Source organism: Drosophila arizonae, chromosome 5 (assembly GCF_054131065.1).
Source record: "Drosophila arizonae isolate 15081-1271.41 chromosome 5, UAZ_ARI_1.0, whole genome shotgun sequence".
NCBI classification, from domain to species: domain Eukaryota; kingdom Metazoa; phylum Arthropoda; class Insecta; order Diptera; family Drosophilidae; genus Drosophila; species Drosophila arizonae.
The window spans coordinates 8,277,873-8,302,734 of record NC_142925.1 but is presented as its reverse complement, the minus strand read 5'-3'; the positions used below and the strand labels follow the sequence as shown (position 1 = coordinate 8,302,734).

Genomic DNA, 24,862 nt, shown 5'->3' with positions numbered 1-24,862 from the left:
TTTTGCGACATTCTGGCAACGCACAAACATATCGATAATGAAGCCATTGCCAGAATTAGCAGTTATCGAAGTATATTTGTTGTGCATTAAAAAGGAGGAACACAAACATGATTGAGATAACTTGCAATGACCGTCTGGGCAAAAAGGTAATATATTTGCATTTAAACAAACCACAAATTAATGTTTTCAACTGTTTGGCAGGTGCGTGTAAAGTGCAACCCAGACGACACAATTGGGGACCTTAAGAAATTAATAGCGGCACAAACTGGTACAAAGCATGAGAAGATTGTGCTGAAAAAGTGGTACACCATCTATAAGGATCCCATTCGCCTATCCGATTGTAATTATACTTGATATTGGTAATCTGATTTAGTTTATATTAATATCTTGCCATTTATGGTACTTGCAGATGAAATTCATGACGGCATGAATCTGGAGCTCTACTACCAATAGGCTACTCGGTCCAAGAAGCTGTTGTACCTATACAAAAAGTCTTTTATATTCTATGATAATGTAACAAAACATAACATATTAAATGTAAATCCTGTTTTTATTTAAGAAATAATAAATTTATAGTGTTTCTGTTAACAATGCTAACATAACATAGGTACACAGGTATATATCGAAATATTTGTTGTAAACGATATGTGGACAAAATATCGTACCTGCCACTGGGTACAGTCTATCGATACATCGTAAACGAATCGTCTCACCGGCAGGGGGGTACATTTATCGAATCACTCGTAGTTTTTCTGCTGTCGGCGTCGGACGTGTTTAATTTGCTGTTGAAAATCTATTAATAAATAATAACAGCCGACAATAAAAACACAAATTGTGCAAAAGCACATTAAATAGAAATAAATTCTTGAGCTAATCGACTTGAATGTGTGAAAGAGTAAGTGATTAATATTCACAACGATTGTGTATTTGTGTGTGTGTGTGTGTGTGTGTGTGTGTGTGCCGCATTTCCTCCAATTGGCACGCTACGAAAAGTGAAGAAAAAAATTCGACGCGGCGTTTGCTTCGGCTTTTGCTGACGCACTTGCGGCTCGGAAAACTTGTTTAGATTTTCACGCATATCACCGAAAAAAAAAAAAAATAAACGAAGATAAAATAGTAGAGTTGAGAGTGCCTTTCACCGCGTCGCATTTTATTGATTAAAGCGAATTATTTGTTTGTTTATGGCGTGGTTACCTTCATTCTTGTTTATTTATTTTTTTTTTTGTATGTGTTGCCCACCCTGAGTGCCCTTAATGAAAAATTGTGGTGCTTCGCATGCAATTTGCCGACTTCTTTGCAAAGGCCCACCCGGCAACGCAGCTGCCCGTATTTATTTTTAGATCTATGTTGCGCTCTCATTGCGATCTAATTAAAAATCTAGCAACTGCGCTCATTTCCACACGCATTGCATAATTCTGTAATGTTAATGTTTTCGGGCCCGCAAACCGATTTGTTGTTGAGCAGTCGAGCGTTAAAGAAACTCCGTAGCACGAACGCACGCACGAATATGTAAACCTGAATGTGTATGTGTTTGTGTGTGTGCGTATGTGCTAAGAGTTTCGTTAGATCTTGTTTCATTACCAATTGTAATGCTCGTTTGCTCGTTTGTCATTTGGCCCCCTGTCCAATGCTCAATATTAACTGAAATAAATTTACATGGTAAACAATCCACGCCCGTCACACGCACACATACATAAACAAACTATGCACACACACATAAACAAACTATGCGCACACACACATAAACAGACAAAAATTGCTGCAAACGAAAAGAATGAACAATTAATGTTTGGAGTCAAACGTTAATTGTTTATTCTTTTCGTTTGCAGCAAAACTCTTAAGCTATGATTGGAGAGCCCTATCAAATCGAGACGCGCCGGCGTTCGCGTTCAAAGACGCCGTTCCTGCACTCCGACTGCGACCAAGACAATTGTGAGCGTGCCGGCACAGAGGGGCATATGAATCACAAGAAGAAGAAACAGTCTGTGGCGCCCAATGTGCAGTAAGTATACTTGAGCATATCAAAACATAAATTCCTTCGATAGCCCCAAAAATAGAGCACTCATGAAAATGCGCTGCTTATCAGTTAGCCTACTGCACAATGTTTTGAAGAGCGGAGAGTGGAGAGTATCGGAGAGTTAAAAAGTAACGTTACGTTGGGCGATTGAACCAAACAAAGGCGCGTCATAAATACGAATAAACACAGATACCAATGCCAGCCAAGCAGCACACGTTCAGCTTGTGTGCATTAGTGTACGTGAGCATGACGTCATCGCCTTGCTATTCACACTCGGCGCGAAAATTGTGTTTTGGAATCGAGCAAACAGAAACAAAATGCTTGGCTAGAGATGCGCTAACAGTCACTGTCAGTAATCACAGTGAGGCAGTCACCATCTGCTGCGCTAACTGTATATAGGCAAATCAGGTGGCAACGCTGTTAAGCAGAGTGAATAAGTAATTGAAAATATGCAATTAATTTGAGAAAACTATATTGCAAATATAATTCATGACCAAGCATGTGTGCTGGAGTGAGAGTGAGAGAGAGAGAGAGAGAGAGAGAGAGAGAGAGAGAGAGAGAGAGAGATATGGGAGATGACATCACTTCTCTTGCGAGCAAACACGATCAAGCACATGTGATTCATTTGCCAGCGATAGCAGAGAAAAACGCGTTCAGCTCTGATGAGAGTAACATATACAGGGTCTTTGACTTGCCATACAGGGTGCGCTAGCGCGTCTAGCTTCGAGCGTTTGTTTGTTTGTTTTTGGCGCGCGAGTTGAATCAAACATGCGCTTTGTGGTTTTATTTCGTTTCATTTCGTTGATGACGACATCAGCCGGGAGGCGGAGGCAATCTGGCCATGAGAGCGTCGTTTTCATGTTAAAAACCAAATGCCTGCTTGCTGGTTTTTGTTTTGCTTCTAGTCGTTGAAGGTCAGACGCGTTTCTATTTGTAAAGCATTTATGAGCTACCATATTTTGGGGTTTGTTTTGATTCAGATTTTGCGTTAATTACGCATGGGGGCTATCATATATCTGACCGTTTAACTTAACGTTTCCGCTGCTATCAACTAACTTGTTGGCTTATTTACAGAACCATTATGGAGGAACACGTGGTCGAAACAAAGATATCGAAGACAACTAGCAGCGGCAGCATCAGCAGCGCCACCATCACCAAAAGCGACGCCATTAAAACCACTCGCTCAAAGGCTGCGGCACAGCTGACCTCGGACTATTCGAGCGAGGATGCAACGCCAGAGCCTAAACGCAAGGCTGCCACGGTGACCACCATGATCACCAATACCGGCAAGCGCTTCAACGATGCCCTCAACAGCCTGACCGCTGTCACATCGACGCCGCGCAGCGAGTTGGAGACGGCACAGAATGTCTTGAATACCACACAGGAGTTGCATCAACAGCAGCAGGAGCAGCGCAAAAGTCGCACACGTTCCAATGGCAATAGCAAGGCTAATTTAAGCGATGATCATTTGGCCTACATCGAGTACAAAAATGCGGGCGAGTACTGGAAGTAAGTTAGCTGTCAGGTGGGGAGTCCAGAGAGGCCTTGATAAAGCAGTCAGTTGCTTTTGTTCTCTCTAGGAAACTGCCAGTCCAGCTCTGATTTCGATTTGTGTGCCTTGAGTCTAGTGAATCGAAAATAATTGTGTTTTTTTATTTTGCTTTGCAGCAAAACACCGAAAACTGATTATACGTATTCAGAACTGTCGCCACATCGGCGCCAACTGGCACCGGGAATCGTCGCAATGCCGAACATGTCACGTCGCAGCCTGGAGCATCATGATCAGCGCGTGAATTATATGGTCAATCGTGATCCAGCTCAGGAGGAGTTCATACGCCGTCGCTATCAGGCGAACTATACGCACTTGAATTACGACTCGGCCGACGAGGTGGACGACACACAGTTCGACAAGCAGGTGCAGAGCTGGTGGCTGCTGCGCATCATCACCACCATCGTGAGCAGCATCAGCAGCGTGTGGACCAGCATTGCGAACATATCGGAAACGGAATCGAGCGCCTATCAGAGCTACTATGCCAAGCGCGATCGTCAGCCGAAGCACGGCCTTATTGCCTCCAGCCTGTTGAGCTTGATGCGTCACATCTACATCGGCATCGCCTCGGTGCTCAGCCTGGACACTTGGCTGCTCAGGTCCAACAATGCGGAGAACAAGTGGAAGAAGCGTTTCTTGCTCTCTCTGCTCCTACTGTTGCCAGTACTGATGGTAGTGGGTGAGTGTAGACCTATGATAATATATGTAAACTATTAGATAAGTATTTATTATATATTCAATGTAAAATCTGTCAACGCGTGCACACGCCTTGACATTGAACGTCAGCCAAAGGCTTACCTTGAATGGCGGCTACCACCAATGCTACGAGTATATAATGTGTAGATATATACATATATCTCTCTGTATACATATAGTTCACCTTTCTGCTTGTCGCCTCTGGTCGTTGACAGCCATATGACGTCAGCAACAAGTTGCTTGTGCGCGTTGCGGTTGTTGATATTGATATGGAAATTGTATGCATAATTTGTATGAGAAAACTCAATAGAACGGGATTGATTGATATTATTAGACATATGGAATGCTTAGCATAGTTAGCGTAATTTGCTTAGTTGATCTTATTGTTGGGTAGAAAAGTAAGAGGAGTATTACTACAGAGATATATGAGAAATATATGGGCAGACAAATTAGAGTTGATTTGTATGATTTAGATTGAGTTATATGTGTAAGATATACGTAAACATATTTATAAAGTGTGTGTTGAGAAAAATGAGTATTAATGATATATATTCAGATATATATGAAAGAATCTGCCTAAAAATTGATAGACTCTTTAAAAGTAGATTTGATTCCATAACAAAGATTATAGATTGAAGTGAAAAATCAACAATATGACAACACTATAGAAACTTAAACAAATTATATAAAATAATAATTTTTTTTTATTATTATTTTTTTTGTTTTGATAAAATAATTTTTTGCATACAAGTAGAAAAACTTTTGAGACTTCCATATCAAATAGTGTTAATGTTTGCGTTAAATTTGAAAACTTATCACACTTCATTTTATCTTTTTTATAGTATTGAATATTCTAAGTTATATTTGCTAATTTTGAAACTTTTGTAACTTTTCAGGTCTGTTCTATTATCTGAATCCCCATGAAAGCTTCCCACCCAGAAAAATTAAAATTACCATACTTGAACTACCCGAATTCCCGAAGATCGATATTGTGGCCCAATATGAAAGGCTACGTTCGCAGGCCATCGATCAGGCTGTGCGCGTGCGTGACTGGGCCGATGATTATTTGGTGTATCTGAAAACTATCGGCCAGAATGTGGCCAGCAAGGGGCGTCAGTGGTTTCAGCCGAACGTCTATTACGATCGTGTTTAATGATTATTTTCTGCAATTCTGCTTTCGTTTTGGCCATGAGCTGCTGCAGCAGCTGTTGCTCTGATGGCAGCTCGAAAATTATTGTTTTTTCTTATGCGCGTTAATCGAGAAACTTTCAAGTCTTAAATCAAGATCAATTCAAGTACAAATTCAAGCATTTTGCTTAGCATTTCCTAAAAATCGACAAAAACATTGCTCACCTAAGTTCATGTTAAATTTTTCGTTTGTATGTTTATATAATGATCTTTGACCAACTGTACATGTATATACATATATGCATATGTATATATAGATATATATATGTTTGTGTTCGGTCTGAAACCCACCAAATATTTACACCCACATCACTCACACACACACCCACATGCATACTTACACTTTCATACTTCCCCCCTCATCCCTTACGTACCAAATTCCCCTACACCCGCCTACAATATGACGCAATATGGAGAAGGATAGAGAGAGAGAGAGAGAGAGAGAGAGGGCGAACAAACTCGCTTCGCTGTTCAAATTGTGAAAAAAAGAAAACATAAATATTAATTTAAAAATTACATTAAATTCATTCTTTGTTGTTGTACGCCTTGTTTTTGGCCACAAAAATTTGAGCTTTGTGCAATTATTTATAATTAATTATAAAATGATAAATTGTACAAATAAATTTGCGTCTGTTCTTCAGATTTGTCGCCAATCGCAATTTCGTACAACGTTTGAAATAAACTATTTTCTTTGTTGTTAAACAACGTTTCAATTGTAACCTTTCATTGTTTGCCATTGTATTTGTCTATCAAAAATTAAACAAGAGCCCTCAATTTATTATAATAAATGCAAACAATTTCATAATCATTGACGAAATACAGTACAAAGAAAAAAAAAAAAGAACAGAATATTTTGCAAAATTGTAAATTGTTTTATTTGCCATTTTATTGAGCTATGCCACGCGATTGCAATTGCGAGTTGAAATGGTAAGTAAAATAATAATTACGAACAATTTCCCATTGAACAGAAACTCTATCCTTCTGCATTTGTGCTCATTGGCGTCGCCCCGAAAATTCCCTATCGAACAGTTCCTTTTGACATGTGCTGTAAGAAGAATCAAAGAAAGAAATCTAAAAAGTTGCAAATGTAGAAGGATATATATCTGTTGAAATGCCTCTGCCCATTGCCCGTTGCCCAGGACTAATGCTTGGACTCCTTCTCTTGCAGGTTGGCAGCAGTTGCCGGAGCAGCAGCGCTTGGAGATGGCGCATCGCACTGAGGCGCTGCTGCCTTTGCCTCTGACGGCCTATGCCTCGCTGCGTGGGCGATTGTTGCAGGCTGGGGCTGCTTTGATGGCGCTGTGGCTGCCACGCGAGCAGCAGGAGGCGGCTGCCATTAGGCTCAATATGGAGCAAGTGCAGCAGAGCATGCAGAAGTCGCTTACCCCGGAGGAGTATGAGAACATATTGAATCATGTGAACAGCTATGTGCAGCAGCTGGTGGAGCTGAAGCTGCAGCAGCAAGCCAAAGAGCAGCAGCAACAGCAGCAACAATTGTCGCCGCAACAGATACAGATCATAGTTAAGCTCATGCGCGAGAATCTGCAGCAGTTTCCGGATCAGCGGGCGCAGCTCAGTGAGCAGCAGCTGGCTGACTTGGTGCTGCGCTTAAAGCTGGAACTGCAGCAGTCGGGCGAGTGGCAGGGGGGACAGGTAAAGCTGACGTCCGCACAGCTGCAGGAGATCACGCGCTTGGTCAAGGCCGAGTTCAATCTAAAGGAAGAGCACTACACGCTGCTGCTGGAGCGCATCGACTTGGGTGCGCTGCTCGAGCGGCTGCTGGGCTCACCAGAGCTGGCAGAATTTGTCGACGCACGCATCAATCTGGGACTGCAGCAGCAGCAAGCCAAGGAGGAGGGCTCGGGCCAGTCGAATGCGGATCAGCAAATCGAGCAGCTAAACAGGGAAATTGCATTCATCAAGCTGGCGCTCTCAGACAAGCAGATGGAGAACGCCAATCTGCAGCAGTCCATCAGCAATCTGAAGCTCACGCAGGACGATTTGCTGGCGCGCATGCAGCAGCACGAGCTGGCACAGGATCAGCGCTTCAGCGGCCTCCTCGCCGAGATCGAGGCCAAGCTGGCGGCCTTGAATGAGTCGCAGTTCGCGCTGCTCAACAAGCAGGTGAAGCTGACGTTGGTCGAGATATTGGGCTTCAAGCAGACGGCGGGCGGCAAACTGGATGATGTGGATCTGCAGAACTGGGTGCGCAGCATGTTCGTGGCCAAGGACTATCTGGAGCAGCAGCTGCTCGAGTTGAACGAGAAGACCAACAACAACATACGCGCGGAGATCGAACGCTCCAGCCTCGTCCTGATGAGCGACATTAGCGAGCGGCTCAAGCGCGAGATCCTGCTCGTTGTGGAGGCCAAGCAGAATGCCAGCTCCCAGTCGCTGAAGGCGCTCATGCACGACGATGAGGTGCGCAACATAGTCAAGTCTGTGCTGGCCGTCTACGATGCGGATAAAACGGGCCTGGTCGACTTTGCCCTGGAGTCGGCGGGCGGGCAAATTCTGTCCACGCGCTGCACCGAAAGCTATCAGACCAAATCGGCACAGATCTCCGTCTTTGGCATTCCGCTCTGGTATCCCACCAATACGCCCAGGGTGGCCATATCGCCCAACGTGCAGCCCGGCGAGTGCTGGGCCTTTCAAGGATTTCCCGGATTTCTGGGTACGTATAATATGTCTATTAGAGAGAGAGAGAGAGAGAGATTGCTCATGGTAAACCATCTATTCAATTGCAGTGCTGAAGCTCAACTCCATGGTTCACGTCACGGGCTTCACGCTGGAGCACATACCCAAGAGCTTGTCGCCTACAGGGCGCATTGATTCGGCGCCACGCAACTTTACCGTTTGGGTGAGTCTTCAATACAAATTTATTATATTCCCCTACTAATTGCTTTACTTTGCAGGGACTGGAGCACGAGAAGGATCAGGATCCGGTGCTGTTCGGTGAGTATGAATATCAGGATAACGGTGCCTCGCTCCAATTCTTTCCCGTACAAAACATGGACATCAAGCGTTCCTACGAGATCGTCGAGCTGCGCATCGAGTCGAATCATGGCCAACCGGACTATACGTGCCTGTACCGCTTTCGTGTGCACGGCAAGCCGCCACCCTCCTCATAGATACCTAGGAGCTTAGGCTCCACCTCAGTCAGGTGTACATAATGTCAGTGCCTTAAAAAGGAAACTTTACAATACTTACAAGCAGAAGAACTAGAAACAGATGCAGGAGCAGAACAACTACTAACAACATAAGCTTAAGAATACGTTAACTACAAATAAAAAACGTAAGGCTATAGCGTTTAAGTGTTTTTGTATGATACTTAAGTCGGGGCAGTGTGTTAACCTTAACCAGCATATGTATATATATATATATAGATATGTATAGCTTAAAACTAATAGTAGATGCCTCGAGTCGTGTGCAGTGTGTCCTATAATATTTATTATGATTTAGTTTTTGATTAGTTCGCTTATTTTTAAAATATTCAAGTGTAATTGAAATTATTTTTAAACTGTTTTTGCCATTTGTAGAACGTTCTGAACTTAATAGTCATAGGCTAACAACTAACCTAACTAAGCCATTTACTTGCTATATATATAATAAATATATATATAGCTATAGATGTAACTTTAAGTTATTCTTAGGTTTCCATTTTTTATACATGTTCAGGTATGAATTGTTTGTAAACTACGCCATAGAAATTGGATTGAAAACGGAATTGATACAATAGCTGAAGCCTAACTGAAACTCATTGAAATGTCGCGCAATAACAATATCAATAACAATAAATATCTCATTTGTTTATAGAGTAGTGAAGAATATATATGAAACAGAATTTACATATCTCGAACCCAGCTACATTTCATCAATTTGTATACGTTCATAACTAATTTATATGCTAAGAAGTTGAACCCAAAAATAGTTAGTAAATTAATAATAATTTTAATATATTATTTATACACACATTTGTTGTAACTTTTAAGTACAAACGTAATAGCCTAAACAACCCCATAATAATTTACCCAGTTTCAACAGTTTGCAGTCTCTCCCGAGTGAATTTAAATAAATGCGTTGCACAAATTAAATGATCATCATAATTGTTAATGCAATTGCAGAAGTAAAAAGGCGAATTAATCTCGATTTATAAGTTTTGCACGGCTTAAAAGTTGAAAAGTGCTCGAAGCGCAAAGTGCGCAAGTTTTTCGAATGGAACTTTTCGATTAATTGAATTTTGAGTTGACTTTGCCAACACAATATATATATATGTATATACTCTATATGTATATGTGGGCGCACCGTTATAATTTGTTGTAAGCTCATTAACGTCTTGACGGCATTCCAATTAGAATTTGGCCGTGTGCGCCAAGACAATCTGCTGCCTGGCAGGCATCTCAATTCCAATTTAATTTGTTGCACATGTGCAGATTGTTATTTGACAGCATTCCACTTGGCCAAATTGATGCAGCAATTGCAGAGACTGCAAGATTTATATATACACACACATATATATATATCCATATATACATTTAAATATTCCACGCACTTGACGTAAACGGGGAAGCCATTAATATGTGTATGTGTGTGTGCCTGTGTGTGTTTGTGTATGTTTGTGTGAGCTTGTATTTGTATCTGTGCATTCATGTTTTAGGCAAAGCAGCTGGCAAAAGGAGCTGCCAAAGGAGTTCATATTTGTTAGCAAGCGCAGGGCACGCACTTAATTAAAAGCCGCCACCTCCTCCGCCTCACCGACTGACTGACTCTGGAGGTACAAGCTCACGCTGTCAGCCAGTGACTGGCGGACTGGCGGTCTGACTGATGGGCTGAATATTTGCTACATTTTGGGCAAGGAATCGCTTGCAAAATAGATGAAATTGCAGTGCTTAAACTTGCTGAGAGCTATGCAAGAGCTGGCCATTCTGGTTGAGGGAGCTCAAGAACGTGCCAGGAGGCTTTTAACTCAACCTAGAGATGAGCGCGTAGGAGAGTTTGACTCTGGGCTTACCTCGATTTAGTCGTTGAGCTGACAGCTGCTAGTTATGGAACTTCTAGAGAACTGAATTTTGGCTGCGATAGCTGGAGGGGAAGAGTAAAAAACATATTTGCATAAGTAAGCAGATTTTTTTGTTTTTTGCTTTCGAAGTAAAATAAGTTTTCGATACCTCGAGTTATATTAAAAAAAAAAATTTTTTTTTAAATTATTTATTATTTATTTTTTAATTTTTAATTTATGTGTTTTTGGATAGTTTAATAGCTTACACACCTGTCTATTTTTGCTAAAATTATATTTTATATAAACATCAAAAAAATTTTAATTAAACACTGCTCTTTAATTATATTGAGAAATCATAAAAAATATTTAAAAATTCTCTCAGTTTATATCGTATCATATGCACGACACGCGCCCATCTCTAATCGCTGGCTAAAGACATAACTCAAGTGCTTCGCTTATAGAGCCTGTATATGCCTTTGTGTTGCTCTGTGCCTTTGTGGCCTCTCCCTATCTCTATCTTGCTCTCTCCCACACTCTGTCTCGCTCTGTGTAATTGCTGAATGACACTGCCCTTTCCGTTTCCCTTTGGCCAAGTTCCCCTCGCCCTCACAGCCGCCTCCTGTGCGCACATTCTTTGTACGTGTTTATTTGCAAATCGCCCGAAATTAGTGGGCCTAACGGCCAATATATTTGCCTGAAAGCGGCTGGAAAGTAAAGTTTTAATATTTCTTTTGTTTGGCTGCTGCAAGTGGAAATTTATTTGGGCCTCATTAGATCTGCACAGTGAAGCGTTCATTAGTTCCAACTCTTCTTCTTCTTCCATTTCACCTGCGGGGCGCGGCTTAATTGGTTTACACAAATCTTGCAGTGCTAAAAGCCGCATTTGTTTGACTTGCGCTCAGGAATTTATTTTTATATAAAGTGCGAAAGAGAAAACTTCAAGAAAAAATGATGCATAATGGAAAATGGAAAACAACTTTAACTACTTAAAGAAAAGTTTTGGTTTTTTCTGGTGCGTTTGCAACAATTAAACAGCCGCTAAAAAATAGTGACTAATGAGAAAAGTTTTAAGCAGCAGCATTACAAATAACCTTTCGCCTTTAGACCGGATTTTTCATCTTTTCTTTTTCCTTACCGTTTTTTTTTTTACCGCTGCTCAACTTTTATTTTCTATTTTGCACTTTTTACTTCGTTTTTATTATTTCCACATTCTATTGAATTTGTACAGCAATTTCGGCATAAGCCGGAAGTTGCCTTTAAATCGTTGCATAGTTTATTGCCTTGCCCCTCCCCCTCACCGTTGGCTCGCTGCGTTCTTATCAGCGAGCAGCGCAAAAAAAAAAAAAAGAAGAAGAAGACGAGGAAAATCAGAAACTTTGACACAACTTCAACTGGCGCTGATAAGCATTGAGAGCGCGCTTATAATATAAAATACTTTGGCCAAGTATTTGGCAATAAGTATATATGGGCCAGCGCCTGCCAAGCGACCTTTATGCGCATTTGGGGAACTTCAGCTCTAGCTGGGGGGCCTTGAATGCTGAAGCTTGCTGTGCCTGTCATATCCTGTAAGCAAAAGTGTCAAGGGATATTTGTTTGCTGGCTGAGATATTTGTATTTGATTTCACTTTAGTTCTTGCAACCCAAAAGTTCGAAACAAAATTGATAAGAACATTTGCATGCGTAGATAATATCTGCAGCTGAAAAATGTTTGGCATATTAGCAGATACGTCGCACATACCCGCTTAGGCTTGGCTTGAAGAGGTATATAATGGCTATGGCTTGGGGTGCAATCGGAGCTAGGGAATTGAAATTGCGAATTTACTTTTGTATGTAGTATATATATAGTAGTATATTAGTAATAGTAGTAGATAGATAGTAGCATAATAGTAATAGTAGTAGGTAGATAACACATAGTTGCAATAGTAGATATATGTATCTGTATATAGTAGTATATTAGTAATAGTAGTAGATCAGTAGTGGCATAATATTAGTAGTAGTAGTAGTAATAATAGATAGTAACATAATAAGAGTAGTAGATAGATGACACAAAGTTGCAGTAGTAGATATATATGTATCTGTATATAGTAGTATATTAGTAATAGTAATAAATCAGCAGTAGCATAATATTAATAGTATTATATGGATAGTAACATAATAATAATAGTAGTAGACAGATAGTAAGATTATTTCTAATAGTAGTATATAGATGACACAAAGTTGTACATAGTAGGCGAATTGTAGTATTAGTAGTAGTATTAGTAGTAGCTTTTGTAGTTGATATATGTATGGATAGTATAATAGTAATAGTAGTAGATAAGTAGCAGTTTAATGGTTAGAGAGTACCATAGTAGTATAGATAGTAGTAGTAGTAGTTGGTAGTTGATGATATCCTTTAGAAATAAACCGTAAGCTATATGATCCGACCCAATGGGCGTGCCAAATAGGAAAGCATCGAACTCCTTTTAGTCCTTCATCCAATTGTCACATTTTCATTTCATTTGCGTTAAATTCAGCCAAAAATGATTACATTGTTAATGTGTTCAGGCAATACTTTGGCAACACGTATGCTTGCCTCCATTACACACACACACACACGCACATAGACGACTGTGGCATGCAACAAATGAGCATTAGAAATGCGCATACATTCGACACAGCGCTGAAAACTTTCAACTTTCAGAATTTCAGATTCATGTAGCTGCCTGCGTGTGTGTATGCGTGTGTGTGTGTGTGTATGCGTATGTGGCTAAATGTGTGCCGAAAGTTGGCAGCGCGTAGTTAGAGACATTTGTTTGAGTTGTGGCCATAATTAAATTTTGGCATTTGCTAACTTTTAAAATAATTTTACAGGCCGTTAAGTTGGGCTAAGGAAAAACCTAGTTTCAAATTGATTTCATGGCATTTTGGCTGCCATTTGCGGCTTTTCCCGGCATTTTCCAGGCACTGCCACATGTGCCCCAAATCGAGACGCACTCAGCGTGAACTGAGCAAATGTGTGTTGCTTTTGTGGCCATAATGAAATAAACTTGTCGCACGTTTCCCATTGACCCCTGCCCCCGCCCCTTGCCTCTTGCCTCCTGCCTAAATGCCGTAGTCAAATGTAATAAATGCTGGCTGACAGGATATTTGCATTGAAAGTTAAATAACGCATGAAACTTGTTTACAAATCTAAACTTAATCCTTGCTGCCAGTCAGTTGAGTCAGTCGAGTCAGTCACTCGCCCTCGGCCAGCGGGTGGGCGTGTTTTGTTCTTTGTGCTCACATTAACCTTAATTAAGTGACAAACAAGAGCCGTTGGACCCAGGCAGTTGCTGGCCCGAACTTTGGCTCTGTTACCCAGCGCCCGAGCTCATTTACAGGCAATTGAATTTTAATAGGATTTGGCCTTCGGGCCAGGACTGGGCTAGCACTGGGCTAGCCTGGGCCAGCACTGGTTCCATATACCCCGTTGAGGCAGCTTCTTCGCCGATTGTCAAGTGTCCATTTGCATATTTGTCGTCGCTTTGCGTTGCGTTCCGTTCCTTTCCGTTGCGTTGCGCAACTTTATTCCAAAGTCCTCCTCTTTTGTGGCCCTTTGGCTTTCGTTCAGTTCGCTCGTAATTCAATTTATTTGCACTGCTCGCGAAACGATTTCTCAGCTGTTGTCTCTATTCTCTGCAGCTATTTTTGGACATTGAAGCATCGAAGTTCGTTGCGGTTAAAGCAGCCGCAAGCCAGTTTAAGGCCATCTTAACGCATCATTTAAGCCGCTGACAACTGGGCAAGGGGTCAGGCGGACGGGTGGATAGGCGGACGGGCGGACGGGTGGGCTGTGATATTGTCTTTGGCTCTGCTCTTAATTAAAGATTAAATGTGCGAGGTTTTGTGGCAACAGAAAATTCTTGGCTTTAATGTGTTGGCCGATTGCTTTTGTTAGCTACTGGAAGCAGCTGCTTTTGGTCGACTTCATTCATTCAGTCCGACAGCCAGACAGACAGACAGACAGCCAGCCATCTATCCATCCATCAATCAATCAATTACGCTTAGAGCACATAAGAGAGCGGCCATTGCACGTGCCTCAAGTTCACTTCGGTCAGCGAAATTTACGACCAACTTTTTGCTAACAACAATGAATTGAAATCTAAGGCAACAGCCCTAAAAAAGACATGGATATATATGTATGGATCGAATATACGTGTGTAGCCAAGGGAACTTGTAGCTTTTGCAGATTAAGCTTCGACAAAAACTATCGCAGTTTCAATTGAAAATATCTCTTGGCTAGCTTTAGAGCTTACATTATAAATGAAGAGCAGAAATGATTTTTATGCTCATTCGCTGAGGGCAAGTAGAGTATATTGGTTTTGTGTAATGTACGATTCTTGTATGCATGATTTCGGTTTCTATTTAAAGTTGAGACGCGATGCTTGAAATTTAAGATCGTGTGTGTGTGTGTGTTAATTCATTAGATATTCCCCTCGGTTAAAAAAATTTCTTTAGGTATTTTCTATATATATATTATTTTAATAAAAAAAAAAAATATATTTATAAATATATTTATTTTGTTAAATTTTTGCATATTTTTATTATTTTTATTTATTTATTTTATTTTTATTTATTTACATTATTTTTATTTATTTACTTTATTTTTATTTTTTTATTTTTATTTATTTATTTATTTATTTTTTGTGTTGGAGCAGAAAAAAGCATTGCATTTCAAAGAAATTAATAACGATAATTTATATAAAAATTGTAAAAATAAATTTTAGTAACTTAACGCTTTCAAATTTTAGTTCCTATAATTAAAAATATCAAAATGGATATCCGTCGTATAAATTTATTTCTCTTTCGAGCCTCAACAATAATTGTGTAGTAGTTTACACTCAACTCTCTCTATATCACGCATGTATTATAAATAAAAAAATAAAAATAGTATAGATATATGCATATAGACTTATATAGAACAGCCCTTTTAGTTTATACTTGTTAGTAAACATTAATTTGTTGGTTTTTATGCCGCGTTCTCTGTTCACTGTGCACAGTGCATTGATTTGACTTTTTAATCAACATGTTTCAGGCCGCTCTCTGTATATTTATACATATGTATATATTCTTTTTATTTCATAGTACAGATTATTTGCTTGCTGGTCATGCTTAATGGATTTCATGCCATGTTTACAATTGTTTATTATTTACAGTTTTCATTTATGCAATTCACATGTTGCAATTCTTTTGTCAGCCACTCGCCGCTTTAATCCAGCTAAGCTGCAAAACAATTATTTAACTGAAAAGTGTTTTATTACAAGAGGAGTAAACTGGCCGATAGACAGCATCAGCATCAGCAGGAGCATCGGCATCAGCAGGAGCATGTCCTGCACGAGGCAGTCCAACAAAAGGACATTTTAAACGAATATCAACACAAAACACAATACAATGCAGACAATGTTGACTGTCGACTGTCGACTGTCGACTGTCCATTGTTGACATTGAGTAAATGAAACAATATCCAACGTTGTAAAGCTTAAATTTAAATAATATTTATTGAGCAACGGCAGATGCATTGACTATTTAAATAAAACAAATATTTATTTTAGCTAATTGTTTGTCACCGATTCAAATTGCTTAACATAATAGCAGTAGATTAACTTAACTGCAACTTAATTAATTATAAAAGTCCATTCATCTTGCTGCACTACAGTTTAGGGTCTCAGCAAGCCATTGGAGGAGTCAACAAATTAATGACATCCTTTTCACAAATTATGGCCATAACTTACCAGATTCCTTGCTTTATGTCGAGCTAACATCTGGCCAATAGGGACATTAAAGTCGGCCTTATGTTTTATGAGTTATTAGGGATTTTTTGTTGTGTGTTGCTGAAATATTTCAAGTTCTTCTCAGTTCAGGCCAGATGTTTTTTGTTAGTTGAGACTCGTTCTTGCTGATATCCTTTGTAAATATTTAAGGATATGTCTGAAATAGAGAGTTTTTATATACATATTTACTAATAGATCATTTCATATGCACAGAAGAGCTGCTGAAAGATAAAAGAAAGGAGCTGGAGATGCATTTTTATTTAACATTGATTCAATGTTAAGTCAAAGATCGCAAACAATTTTATGTTACTTCAACTGAAGTACCAGGCGTCTATAAGTGAGTAGTAGGATGACTGTCGTTCCATTACTTAGATTTAACATTGCACTGTTATTTAACAGTACGATAATATAAAAATGTTAGTTTACAGTATGTTAACATATTAATGGTTTCTAATTGTGCATTTACAAGTCACTGAAGTTAAAAAGATATCTGTTAATTATTAATGGGCCTAGTGATAATTCTTCTAAGTTACTAATGTTATTTAACAGTTGATTAATATGACTGCTACGTTAACCTTTTACTATTTACATGCATAAAAGATAGAGGAGAAATGAAGAAGAAATTAGAGCAGAGGGCATAAGACAAAAGTTGGGATTGGAGTCTCTTGTCTCTTGAGGGTGTGGCTATACAGCTAATAAGCACAGGGTATTTGTAAGCCCAGCAAACTTTTCAAAGGCGAAAAGTTAAGGCATTAATTCAGAACAGCCGCATGGCTAAGAGCGATAGCCAGCCCCCACATCATTATGATGCTGTGGCTATACTTAAGTCCATACAGTTACAGTTACAGTTACAGTTGCCGTTGCAGTAGCAGTTGCCGTTACATATGTGCCATATACACACTTTATGTGACACACATATACGCATACATATGTGTGTGTGTGTAAGTGTGTGTATATTGCATATATCATGGCTGGGCAAAAGCACTTTTCATGGTTGCGGCAAACTGCTGTTGACACAATTCTGCGCTGTGATTTCTGCTGTTGCATTTTATTTACGCGACTGCAATTTATCGAAGTTCGTTGAGTTTTCCACTCTTTGCCTCTCTCTCTTCGACTCTTCTTCCCTCTCTCTCTCTCTCTCTTTCTCTTTTATTTAAGCTGTTTGCACTTGGCAGCAGCAGCGAGCTGCAATTCCCCAATCGCTGCATTGTCAAAAGTTTAAACAAGCTACCAATCAGGCACAGTGGAAGAGTGAGAGAGAGAGAGAGAGCGAGATGGGAGATTGTTTGCATTGCGATTAATTGAATCTGCGTGTTGTTTATTAGCTGACATGCAGATCCCTGCGAGCGTTTGCTTCTTTGGTCTGGCTGCGCTGACTATAATTGCCATGTGTTGTTCCCAATTAATTAAAAATAATTCGCGTGCGCTCCGCTAAAACACAAATACAAGCAAAGCCGCCGGGCTGACATGACGTATGCGCAATGTTTTATATATACGTATGTATCGTTCTCTATATATCAATTGCAAGCCAATTCAAGTGGGCTGCACATAATTCGTAATTATTTAATTATTGATGAAATAAAGTGTTGACATAATTAAACATTTAACAATTCGTCGCCAGCATGCAATTATTTATTCATTAAAATGCCGCACACGAAGGACTCGGCGCAGGAGTCGCCCACCGGAGTTTGTTAATACAATTAGCTTGAGCTTTTAGCTGGCTGCATGTGTGTGTGTGTGTGTACTTGGCCATTTGCTCTGATGGCAATTCAATTGCATTTGTATCTCGGACATTAACACTGATTTATAAGCCATTAAACATCGACTAGACATGCCAAGGCTTTGCTTTACTCTCCCTATCTTTCTCTCTCTCTCTCCCTTTGGTCATAAAAAAAGTTATGCACAGGCAACTGACTGCAAACGTACGTATCTCAGCTGAATGCTTTAACGATTGTCAAGCCGCCATTGTCAGGGTGTAGGCCATATAAACATGGCTTCGCCTGTATTGCGGCCTCATCTTATGTTTGAAGACCATAAAAGAAAAGCTAACTCAAATTAGTTACAAATAAAAATGTCTAAATTTATGTGACTAAATGCAAATGTCATCTGCACAACTATAAAATATAAATAAATGTATTGGGTGACCGCAAACAATTTGCAATAAAATCAAAAACCGCTTTAGAAATTTGTTTGATTTTGATTTTATTTTTTTAAAGCAGGATTTTTGCCATTATAGATGGAGCGTTAAATCAATCAAATGTGTCATTCTCTTTCACGTTCAGACTGGGCTAATATAATACTGATGAATCTTGTTGAAAGTAATTTTCAAATCTGACTTTTAGATGTAGAGATTGAAACAGAGCTAGAGCTATATTTTTTTATATTTTATTCTGATATCAGCTTTAGATTCAACAGTTTTTTCTCATACCTAAACTTTCGAGCTGTACGCGCACTGAATAAAGGCTTCATACTTAGTATTAATATCTTAGCCGAAAAATGGCTATATTTTCTGTAGAATTGTTAAAAATTACTTCTAGTATATATCCATTAGGTATACTATATTATCAATTGCCAGTTCTTAATGATTATCGATAACTTGTAAATGTTTCCAAAAAATAGTTATCGAAAGTAGATTCACGCTTGCTTGATCATACTCTACATATATATTTTCCCACCCAATGGATAACTCCCAGCGTATCTGCAAGTCGTCCCAGCTCAACTCAAATCATTTTATATTACTTGTGTTTATGTTTGCACATAAAAGAAATAGCAGATAAAAGTAAAGTCGCACATTTGTTTATTAAGGTTACGAGCACCTTTTATATAGCTGTCAATAATTGTGGGCGTTACAGCCTCTGTCTCTGTGTGAGTGTGGGTGTGGGTGTGTGGTTCGCATTGCGCATTTTGGTAAAATTTGAATGGGAAACCCGTTAATGCAAAGTAAACAACAGTTAAATCAAGTCTCCAACTCATTGTTGATACAAGTTAATTGCGTACAGGTGGGACAGCCAAATGTTTGCTTATTTATTTAAGGACCCTTTCATTAGGCCAAGGCGGTCCGAGTACGTGCAACAAAAGAGGCCAGCTTGGGGTCATTTTGTCTCTCTGTACGTGCGTGTACATGTGCGTGTGCGTGTGTGTTTGAGCTTTATACTCACCTTTTATTATTATGCCGGCGACATTTTAATTGTGCTCAATGCATATTTCATAAGCCGAGCACTAAGAGTTTTAACCCAAGCTAAGCCAAATTGGAATAAAAAAAACAAAAAAAAAAGGAGCTGATACACGACTAACGCCATCGCCATCGCCATCGAGCCACCGCGCCACGCTGTGGTGGATCGCCGTAGTGCTGCAGCCGCAGGTGCGCTTAGCGTGCACTTTAATAAAGTTCTCAAAGTGCGCCAAGTAGCGCATTGTCTTACGCTCAGCAAACAGCGGGGGCTGTTCCTTCAGTTACAAGAGAGAGAACAACGCCAAAAGGTTGAATGCGAAATGAAGCTCTATCAAAGGAAAACGATTTTTTATATTAAAGTCACTGAGACTCTTTTAGAAAGCTGAAGTAGAACTTGAATTCTCAGAAAGCATCATTCTCTATAATATTTATATATATAAATATTTTCATGAGTAAATTGAGTTTAAATTGAGTAATGAATTAGTAGATTAAAAGAAACAAAAAATAAAAAAACAAAAATTAAATGCATGCTTGATTTTCTCAATTCAACTTAACTTTATCAGCAATTTTCAGATTTTCCAATAATCCACTAGCTTTCACTTCCATATTGAGTTATTTATTTTTAGCATCTCACAATTATTTTCAGCAAATCTCTGCTTGCCAGACCAATACATCCTTTATATATCTTCGTGTTTTTTTTTCGTAAACAAATAGCTTACAAGGTCTCTGCTTGCTTCGTTCTGTTTCCCCTTTGAGTTTGTTTTGCCCTGCTTCAAATTAATTTTCCAATTTCGTTTTGTGCTGCGTTCTTGAATCGTTCACGATGCTTTTATGAACTCTGAAATTGAGAGGAAGCAAATCTAGTTTTGTTAAATGAAATATATGAATTTTATATGCAGCTATAAATAATAAATACAGATTATTTATACTTTTCACTATACTTATATGTACTTATGTATTCTTGAAAAACTATTTATAGTTTACTTTAACTGATGTAAGACCCTTAAAAATTGATGGTCTCATATAATATATGTATCTTATATAAATAATATAAGATATATTTCTCAATTTTAAATGAAATATTTTTTTAAGTAAGCATAACAATAATAAAAAATTTTTATATTAATAATTTGTATATTAAATAAAAAATAAATAAGAAGACAAAATGAATGTTGTTTTCTATTGTCGTGTATATTTCGTTTCTTGTTTGCTTATTAAAAAATAAGATACACGAGTTTTATTTATAATAATACTTTAATTCTGTACTTAATAATAATTTTAGCCGCACTGTTTGACATATAAATTATTTCAGATTTTTAAAGAATTTTTTTTTTAACTGAGCTCAAATTTATCCAATTACTAGACTTATAGAATTATATTTCTTTTTTACTAAATAATATAACAATGTAGTACATATTTTTTAATAAATAATATTACAATGAAATTTATTAAAAAATATATTTTTTTATCATTTGATTTTTATGTTGTCAACAATCATTGCTACTTTTAGCTATAGAGCTTTATTTAACAAATTAAAAATTAATAACAAACAATCTGAGATGATCTATACTTAGACTACATATATTTTAGTATTACTATTCTTACATTTTTTTTTTAAATTTTTAATTTTTTAATTTTTTATGTATTTTTTTTTTTTTTTTTGTATTTTTTTTTTGTCATAAGTATATCACATATTGGAGTTACTTTTACTTGCCAGTTTTTTGATTAGTTAATAAGCGGCTCTCTTGTGGCAAAGTTTTGAATAGCTTGCTTTAGGCTGATATGGCTGATACGAGTAGCTGATGCCGCTGTCGTTGCCGTTGCCGTTGCCAATGACTTTGCCATCTAGTTAGCCACTTTGCAGCGCGCTGCAACATAATTGCCATAGAAACCGGCAACTGGCAACGGGCAACTGGCAGCTGGCTGCTCGCAACTGGCAACTTGTCTGTGGAGCGTTGCACGTTGCACGTTGCAAGTTTTGCATTTTGCATTTTGTCTATGGCTTGGTTGGGGCTGTTGTTGTTCTCAAATTGCTTTTAGTAATCTCTCATAGTTTGCGCTTCTGCTTTCACTACTTTCATTTCGCGGCAGCACCCTCGAGAGGCCGGCTCTGGCGTTTACCTTTTTAATTCTACGACGCGATTCTTAATTGCAGGTGCTTTCGATAAGTTTTCTCTACTTTGCTTTTCTCGCTGCCTTCGCTTATTCGTCGTTATTATCCTTCGAAGGGTTTTCTCTCTCTCTCTCTCTCTCTCTCTACTCTGGCGATTGCAATTAGAGTTTTTCTTTGTAATTGAAATGCGCAAATGATTTGATTTCAAGTTTACGCTTTTAATAAGAATAAAAAAAAAATATCACACACTTTTCTTTTTCTCTTTTCAGGGCCTCCGTATTGTGTGGGTCATTTTAGCAGAGTGCAGACAACTTTTGCCAAGCAGCAACAACCACAACAACAACAACATCTAACATTTTGCGATAAAAATGCCTTTTGTGCAAAATGAAAAGTTTTTTGTTTTTGCTGTTTGTTGAGTTCATTTTTGTGATACAACTGGCTTGCATTTTGTAGCTAGTTCTAGCAGAACTTTTGCCTTCATACATAAATGTCAGAGTGTGGGTGTTACGTAGTATATGTGTGTCTGAGTGTGTGTCTGTATCTGTGTGTGTCTGCATGTTTGTTAAAGTTTGTTTTTGTCAACTTTCCTTGGCAACTGGGCAAGAAGTTTGCACAATTTTTTTGTAACACTCCATTTATGCGCTTTTATCGCATCAAACGTGATTTTTATTTGCTCTATTCAAGCAAAAATGAGGAGAGCCTTAAATTATTTGCAGCTGCACAAAACTTTAATTAAATGCAATAATAGCCTGGCATGCTGCCCTCAAATTGGCAACAATTCAAATTGCTTTTGTGGCCGAGGAAAATTCTGAAATTTTCCGAAACTGTTCAATGGCCTGTGGTTAATTTTCGTTTTGCTTTCGTGGTCAGCTAAATACATAGACACTCGCATACACATACGTTTTGTGTAAGCCTGCAAATAACTAAGCCATGTTAATTAAATTAAAAGCATCTTATGCGGTCAGCTGGCCAAAGGTAAATTGCTCTCAAACACATAGACACAGCTGCCTGTTTACTCGCAATAAATGCAGCATGCAAATCAACTCGCTTGTATGCCAACCAAATCTGGCAAATGCCATTGACAAGTGTCTGCAGCAGCAGCAGCAGCAGTAGCAGCAGCCTGCAGTAATTTACATAAAGCAGAGAGAGTGAGAGAGAGATAGAAAGGGGAGAAGGGGAGAAGGCTTAGAATCATTTTAAATATTTACATACGACATTTGCATTGGCAGACCATGAGCTTTGGCACTAGCCGCTGACCTCGTCCCCATAAGACGAAGGGGTTTCTTTCGCTCTCTCTCTCCCTACCTCCCTCCCTCTCTCTTTCACACTCTTGTGCTGTGACACAAAGCTGTCCTTTAGAATTTCTAATTGTTATTTAATTTGCATAAACTTAAGATCCAGCCTTGTGGCACGCCCCCACTCTTGCCCCCAGCGGCTCTCTTGAGCCCCCGGGGCACTTTTGTACGGGCTTAGACTGAAAGGAAACACATGTTCAATTAAATGAATCATTTTTATGGCCCGCCTGCTTTTGTCTAATTTATAAATCTCTCTTTCAGGGGTCTACTTAAAAATTTAAAACAATTTACATTAATATTTATGGCATAACTTTATGGCACTGCCTAGGCGAAAAGGATTTGAAGGACTTGGCGCATACAATCATAAATACTGAGAATTATTGCATAATAAAATCAAACAAAAGCATTTGACAGTTTTATTAAATTTTACCCTAGCCCCTGCCTATTCCTATGAATAGATTTTATGTTTAGCGGAAGGTGAGGGAAACGCCTGCTGGCAGTCTGGATGCAGGTGTGGGGTCTTACTGTAAAACAATTACTTAAGTGATTTGATTTTCGAGAACCCCCTCCCTCTCCCTCCTCCTGTTCACTGGCAAATGCCATTTCGAATTTCCGTGAAATTTGGCAACGTTCTTTCAAGTCGCCAGTTTAAATGTGTCACGATAAACGAAAAGGCCGAAATCGAAACCGTTAGAGAGGAGCACTTAAACTACCCAACAATCCTCATTAGTAACAAAATGAAAATGAAAATATTTAAAATTACTTTTGATTTAGTTAAGAGACTTAAGACTGCGCAGGAAGAAGAAGAGGGTGCTATGAGATGAGGAATCTGTCAGTCTGTATCTGTATCTGTATCTGTATCTGTATCTGTATCTGTATCTGTATCTGTATCTGTATCTGTATCTGTATCTGTATCTGTATCTGTATCTGTATCTGTATCTGTATCTGTATCTGTATCTGTATCTGTATCTGTATCTGTATCTGTATCTGTATCTGTATCTGTATCTGTATCTGTATCTGTATCTGTATCTGTATCTGTATCTGTATCTGTATCTGTATCTGTATCTGTATCTGTATCTGTATCTGTATCTGTATCTGTATCTGTATCTGTATCTGTATCTGTATCTGTATCTGTATCTGTATCTGTATCTGTATCTGTATCTGTATCTGTATCTGTATCTGTATCTGTATCTGTATCTGTATCTGTATCTGTATCTGTATCTGTATCTGTATCTGTATCTGTATCTGTATCTGTATCTGTATCTGTATCTGTATCTGTATCTGTATCTGTATCTGTATCTGTCAGTCTGTATCTGTCAGTCTGTATCTGTCAGTCTGTATCTGTATCTGTCAGTCTGTATCTGTATCTGTCAGTCTGTATCTGTATCTGTATAAGCACCTATTTCTATATTTAATATTGAATCTGTTTCTCCGCCAGCCTTTCTCATCTCTCTGTGCAGTCTCTACCTCTGTCCATCTCGGATTACCTTTTATTTCATATCAAACGCAATTAATTGTGAATGAGCACAGAATCTGAGCACTCGAATTATAATTTAGAATTCTAGGAAAATTTATATTTTGATTTATATGTAGAAGCATATTTGGGCTTAGCTAAATTATTATGGCCATCAAGTATGTGCCGCAACATCAACGACAACAGCAACTACAACAGGGAAGATGTCAATATTGTCAAGCTGTTCTGCCTCATCATTTCACATAGATGATTGTTTCTGTTGTTGTTGTTGTTGTTGGCGATGCTGTTCGTGTTGTTGGTGTTGTCTGTGGCGTAAAGTGAAAATATTGCTGGCAATTGACATTTTTCAGATGTCAGCCCACATTGATTTCCGTTTAGTTCGTTGGCTTTTGGGGTGGCCGGAAACAAATCGATTGCGTTGCCATTTATGACATATTCATGCCATATATCATACATACGCATATATCATATTAGTATATCGCATTTCGTCCGTCTATGGGACATGTGCCAACTGTTGCGTGCTTAACGGCATTTATGTTTATGCACATTGCCAAGATATGTGCGCGCGAA

At 38.8% G+C, this 24,862-nt stretch overlaps 2 protein-coding genes and 1 long non-coding RNA gene across 10 annotated transcripts in view; 2 read left to right on the top strand and 1 right to left on the bottom strand.

The window, feature by feature from the left end:
* Positions 1–9: 9 nt before the first annotated feature.
* Positions 10–569, top strand: ubl (Ubiquitin-like protein 5). Its single transcript, XM_018012838.2, has 3 exons — positions 10–146; positions 202–340; positions 410–569. The coding sequence occupies exons 1-3, from the start codon at positions 108–110 to the stop codon at positions 451–453; spliced, it is 222 nt and encodes a 73-aa protein (XP_017868327.1). The 5' UTR covers positions 10–107; the 3' UTR covers positions 454–569.
* Positions 570–723: 154 nt separating this feature from the next.
* On the top strand, positions 724–9,544 carry koi (Sad1 and UNC84 domain-containing protein klaroid). Of its 3 annotated transcripts, XM_018012830.2 has the most exons (7): positions 725–895; positions 1,830–2,002; positions 3,092–3,526; positions 3,686–4,245; positions 6,619–8,124; positions 8,198–8,310; positions 8,366–9,544. In XM_018012830.2, the coding sequence occupies exons 2-7, from the start codon at positions 1,845–1,847 to the stop codon at positions 8,579–8,581; spliced, it is 2,988 nt and encodes a 995-aa protein (XP_017868319.1). In that variant the 5' UTR covers positions 725–895; positions 1,830–1,844; the 3' UTR covers positions 8,582–9,544. The 3 variants fall into 3 exon arrangements, with proteins under 3 accessions (XP_089326879.1, XP_017868319.1, XP_017868322.1); XM_089470753.1 differs by lacking the exon at positions 1,830–2,002 and having other exon boundaries at positions 724–895; XM_018012833.2 differs by lacking the exons at positions 6,619–8,124; positions 8,198–8,310; positions 8,366–9,544 and adding an exon at positions 5,159–6,169 and having other exon boundaries at positions 728–895.
* Positions 9,545–15,979: 6,435 nt separating this feature from the next.
* The window catches only part of LOC149268449 (uncharacterized), a 55,082-nt gene continuing 46,199 nt past the window's right edge, over positions 15,980–24,862 (bottom strand). For 3 of the 6 annotated variants that reach the window (XR_016270383.1, XR_016270386.1, XR_016270388.1), the window contains one exon: positions 18,135–20,248. This is a non-coding gene — a long non-coding RNA (uncharacterized LOC149268449). Of the gene's footprint in view, positions 16,396–18,134; positions 20,271–24,862 lie in introns of those variants that run through there. The other 3 variants (XR_016270384.1, XR_016270387.1, XR_016270385.1) reach the window with 3 other exon arrangements.

Excerpts from the sequence above, each read along its gene's own strand:
- koi (XM_018012830.2), top strand. The coding sequence starts at position 1,845 with ATGATTGGAGAGCCCTATCAAATCGAGACGCGCCGGCGTTCGCGTTCA. Across the intron at positions 4,246-6,618 it reads GCCAGTACTGATGGTAGTGG|GTTGGCAGCAGTTGCCGGAG; the intron begins GTGAGTGTAGAC and ends CTTCTCTTGCAG. Across the intron at positions 8,125-8,197 it reads AGGATTTCCCGGATTTCTGG|TGCTGAAGCTCAACTCCATG; the intron begins GTACGTATAATA and ends ATTCAATTGCAG.
- ubl (XM_018012838.2), top strand. The coding sequence starts at position 108 with ATGATTGAGATAACTTGCAATGACCGTCTGGGCAAAAAG. Across the intron at positions 147-201 it reads ATGACCGTCTGGGCAAAAAG|GTGCGTGTAAAGTGCAACCC; the intron begins GTAATATATTTG and ends ACTGTTTGGCAG. Across the intron at positions 341-409 it reads TCCCATTCGCCTATCCGATT|ATGAAATTCATGACGGCATG; the intron begins GTAATTATACTT and ends TGGTACTTGCAG.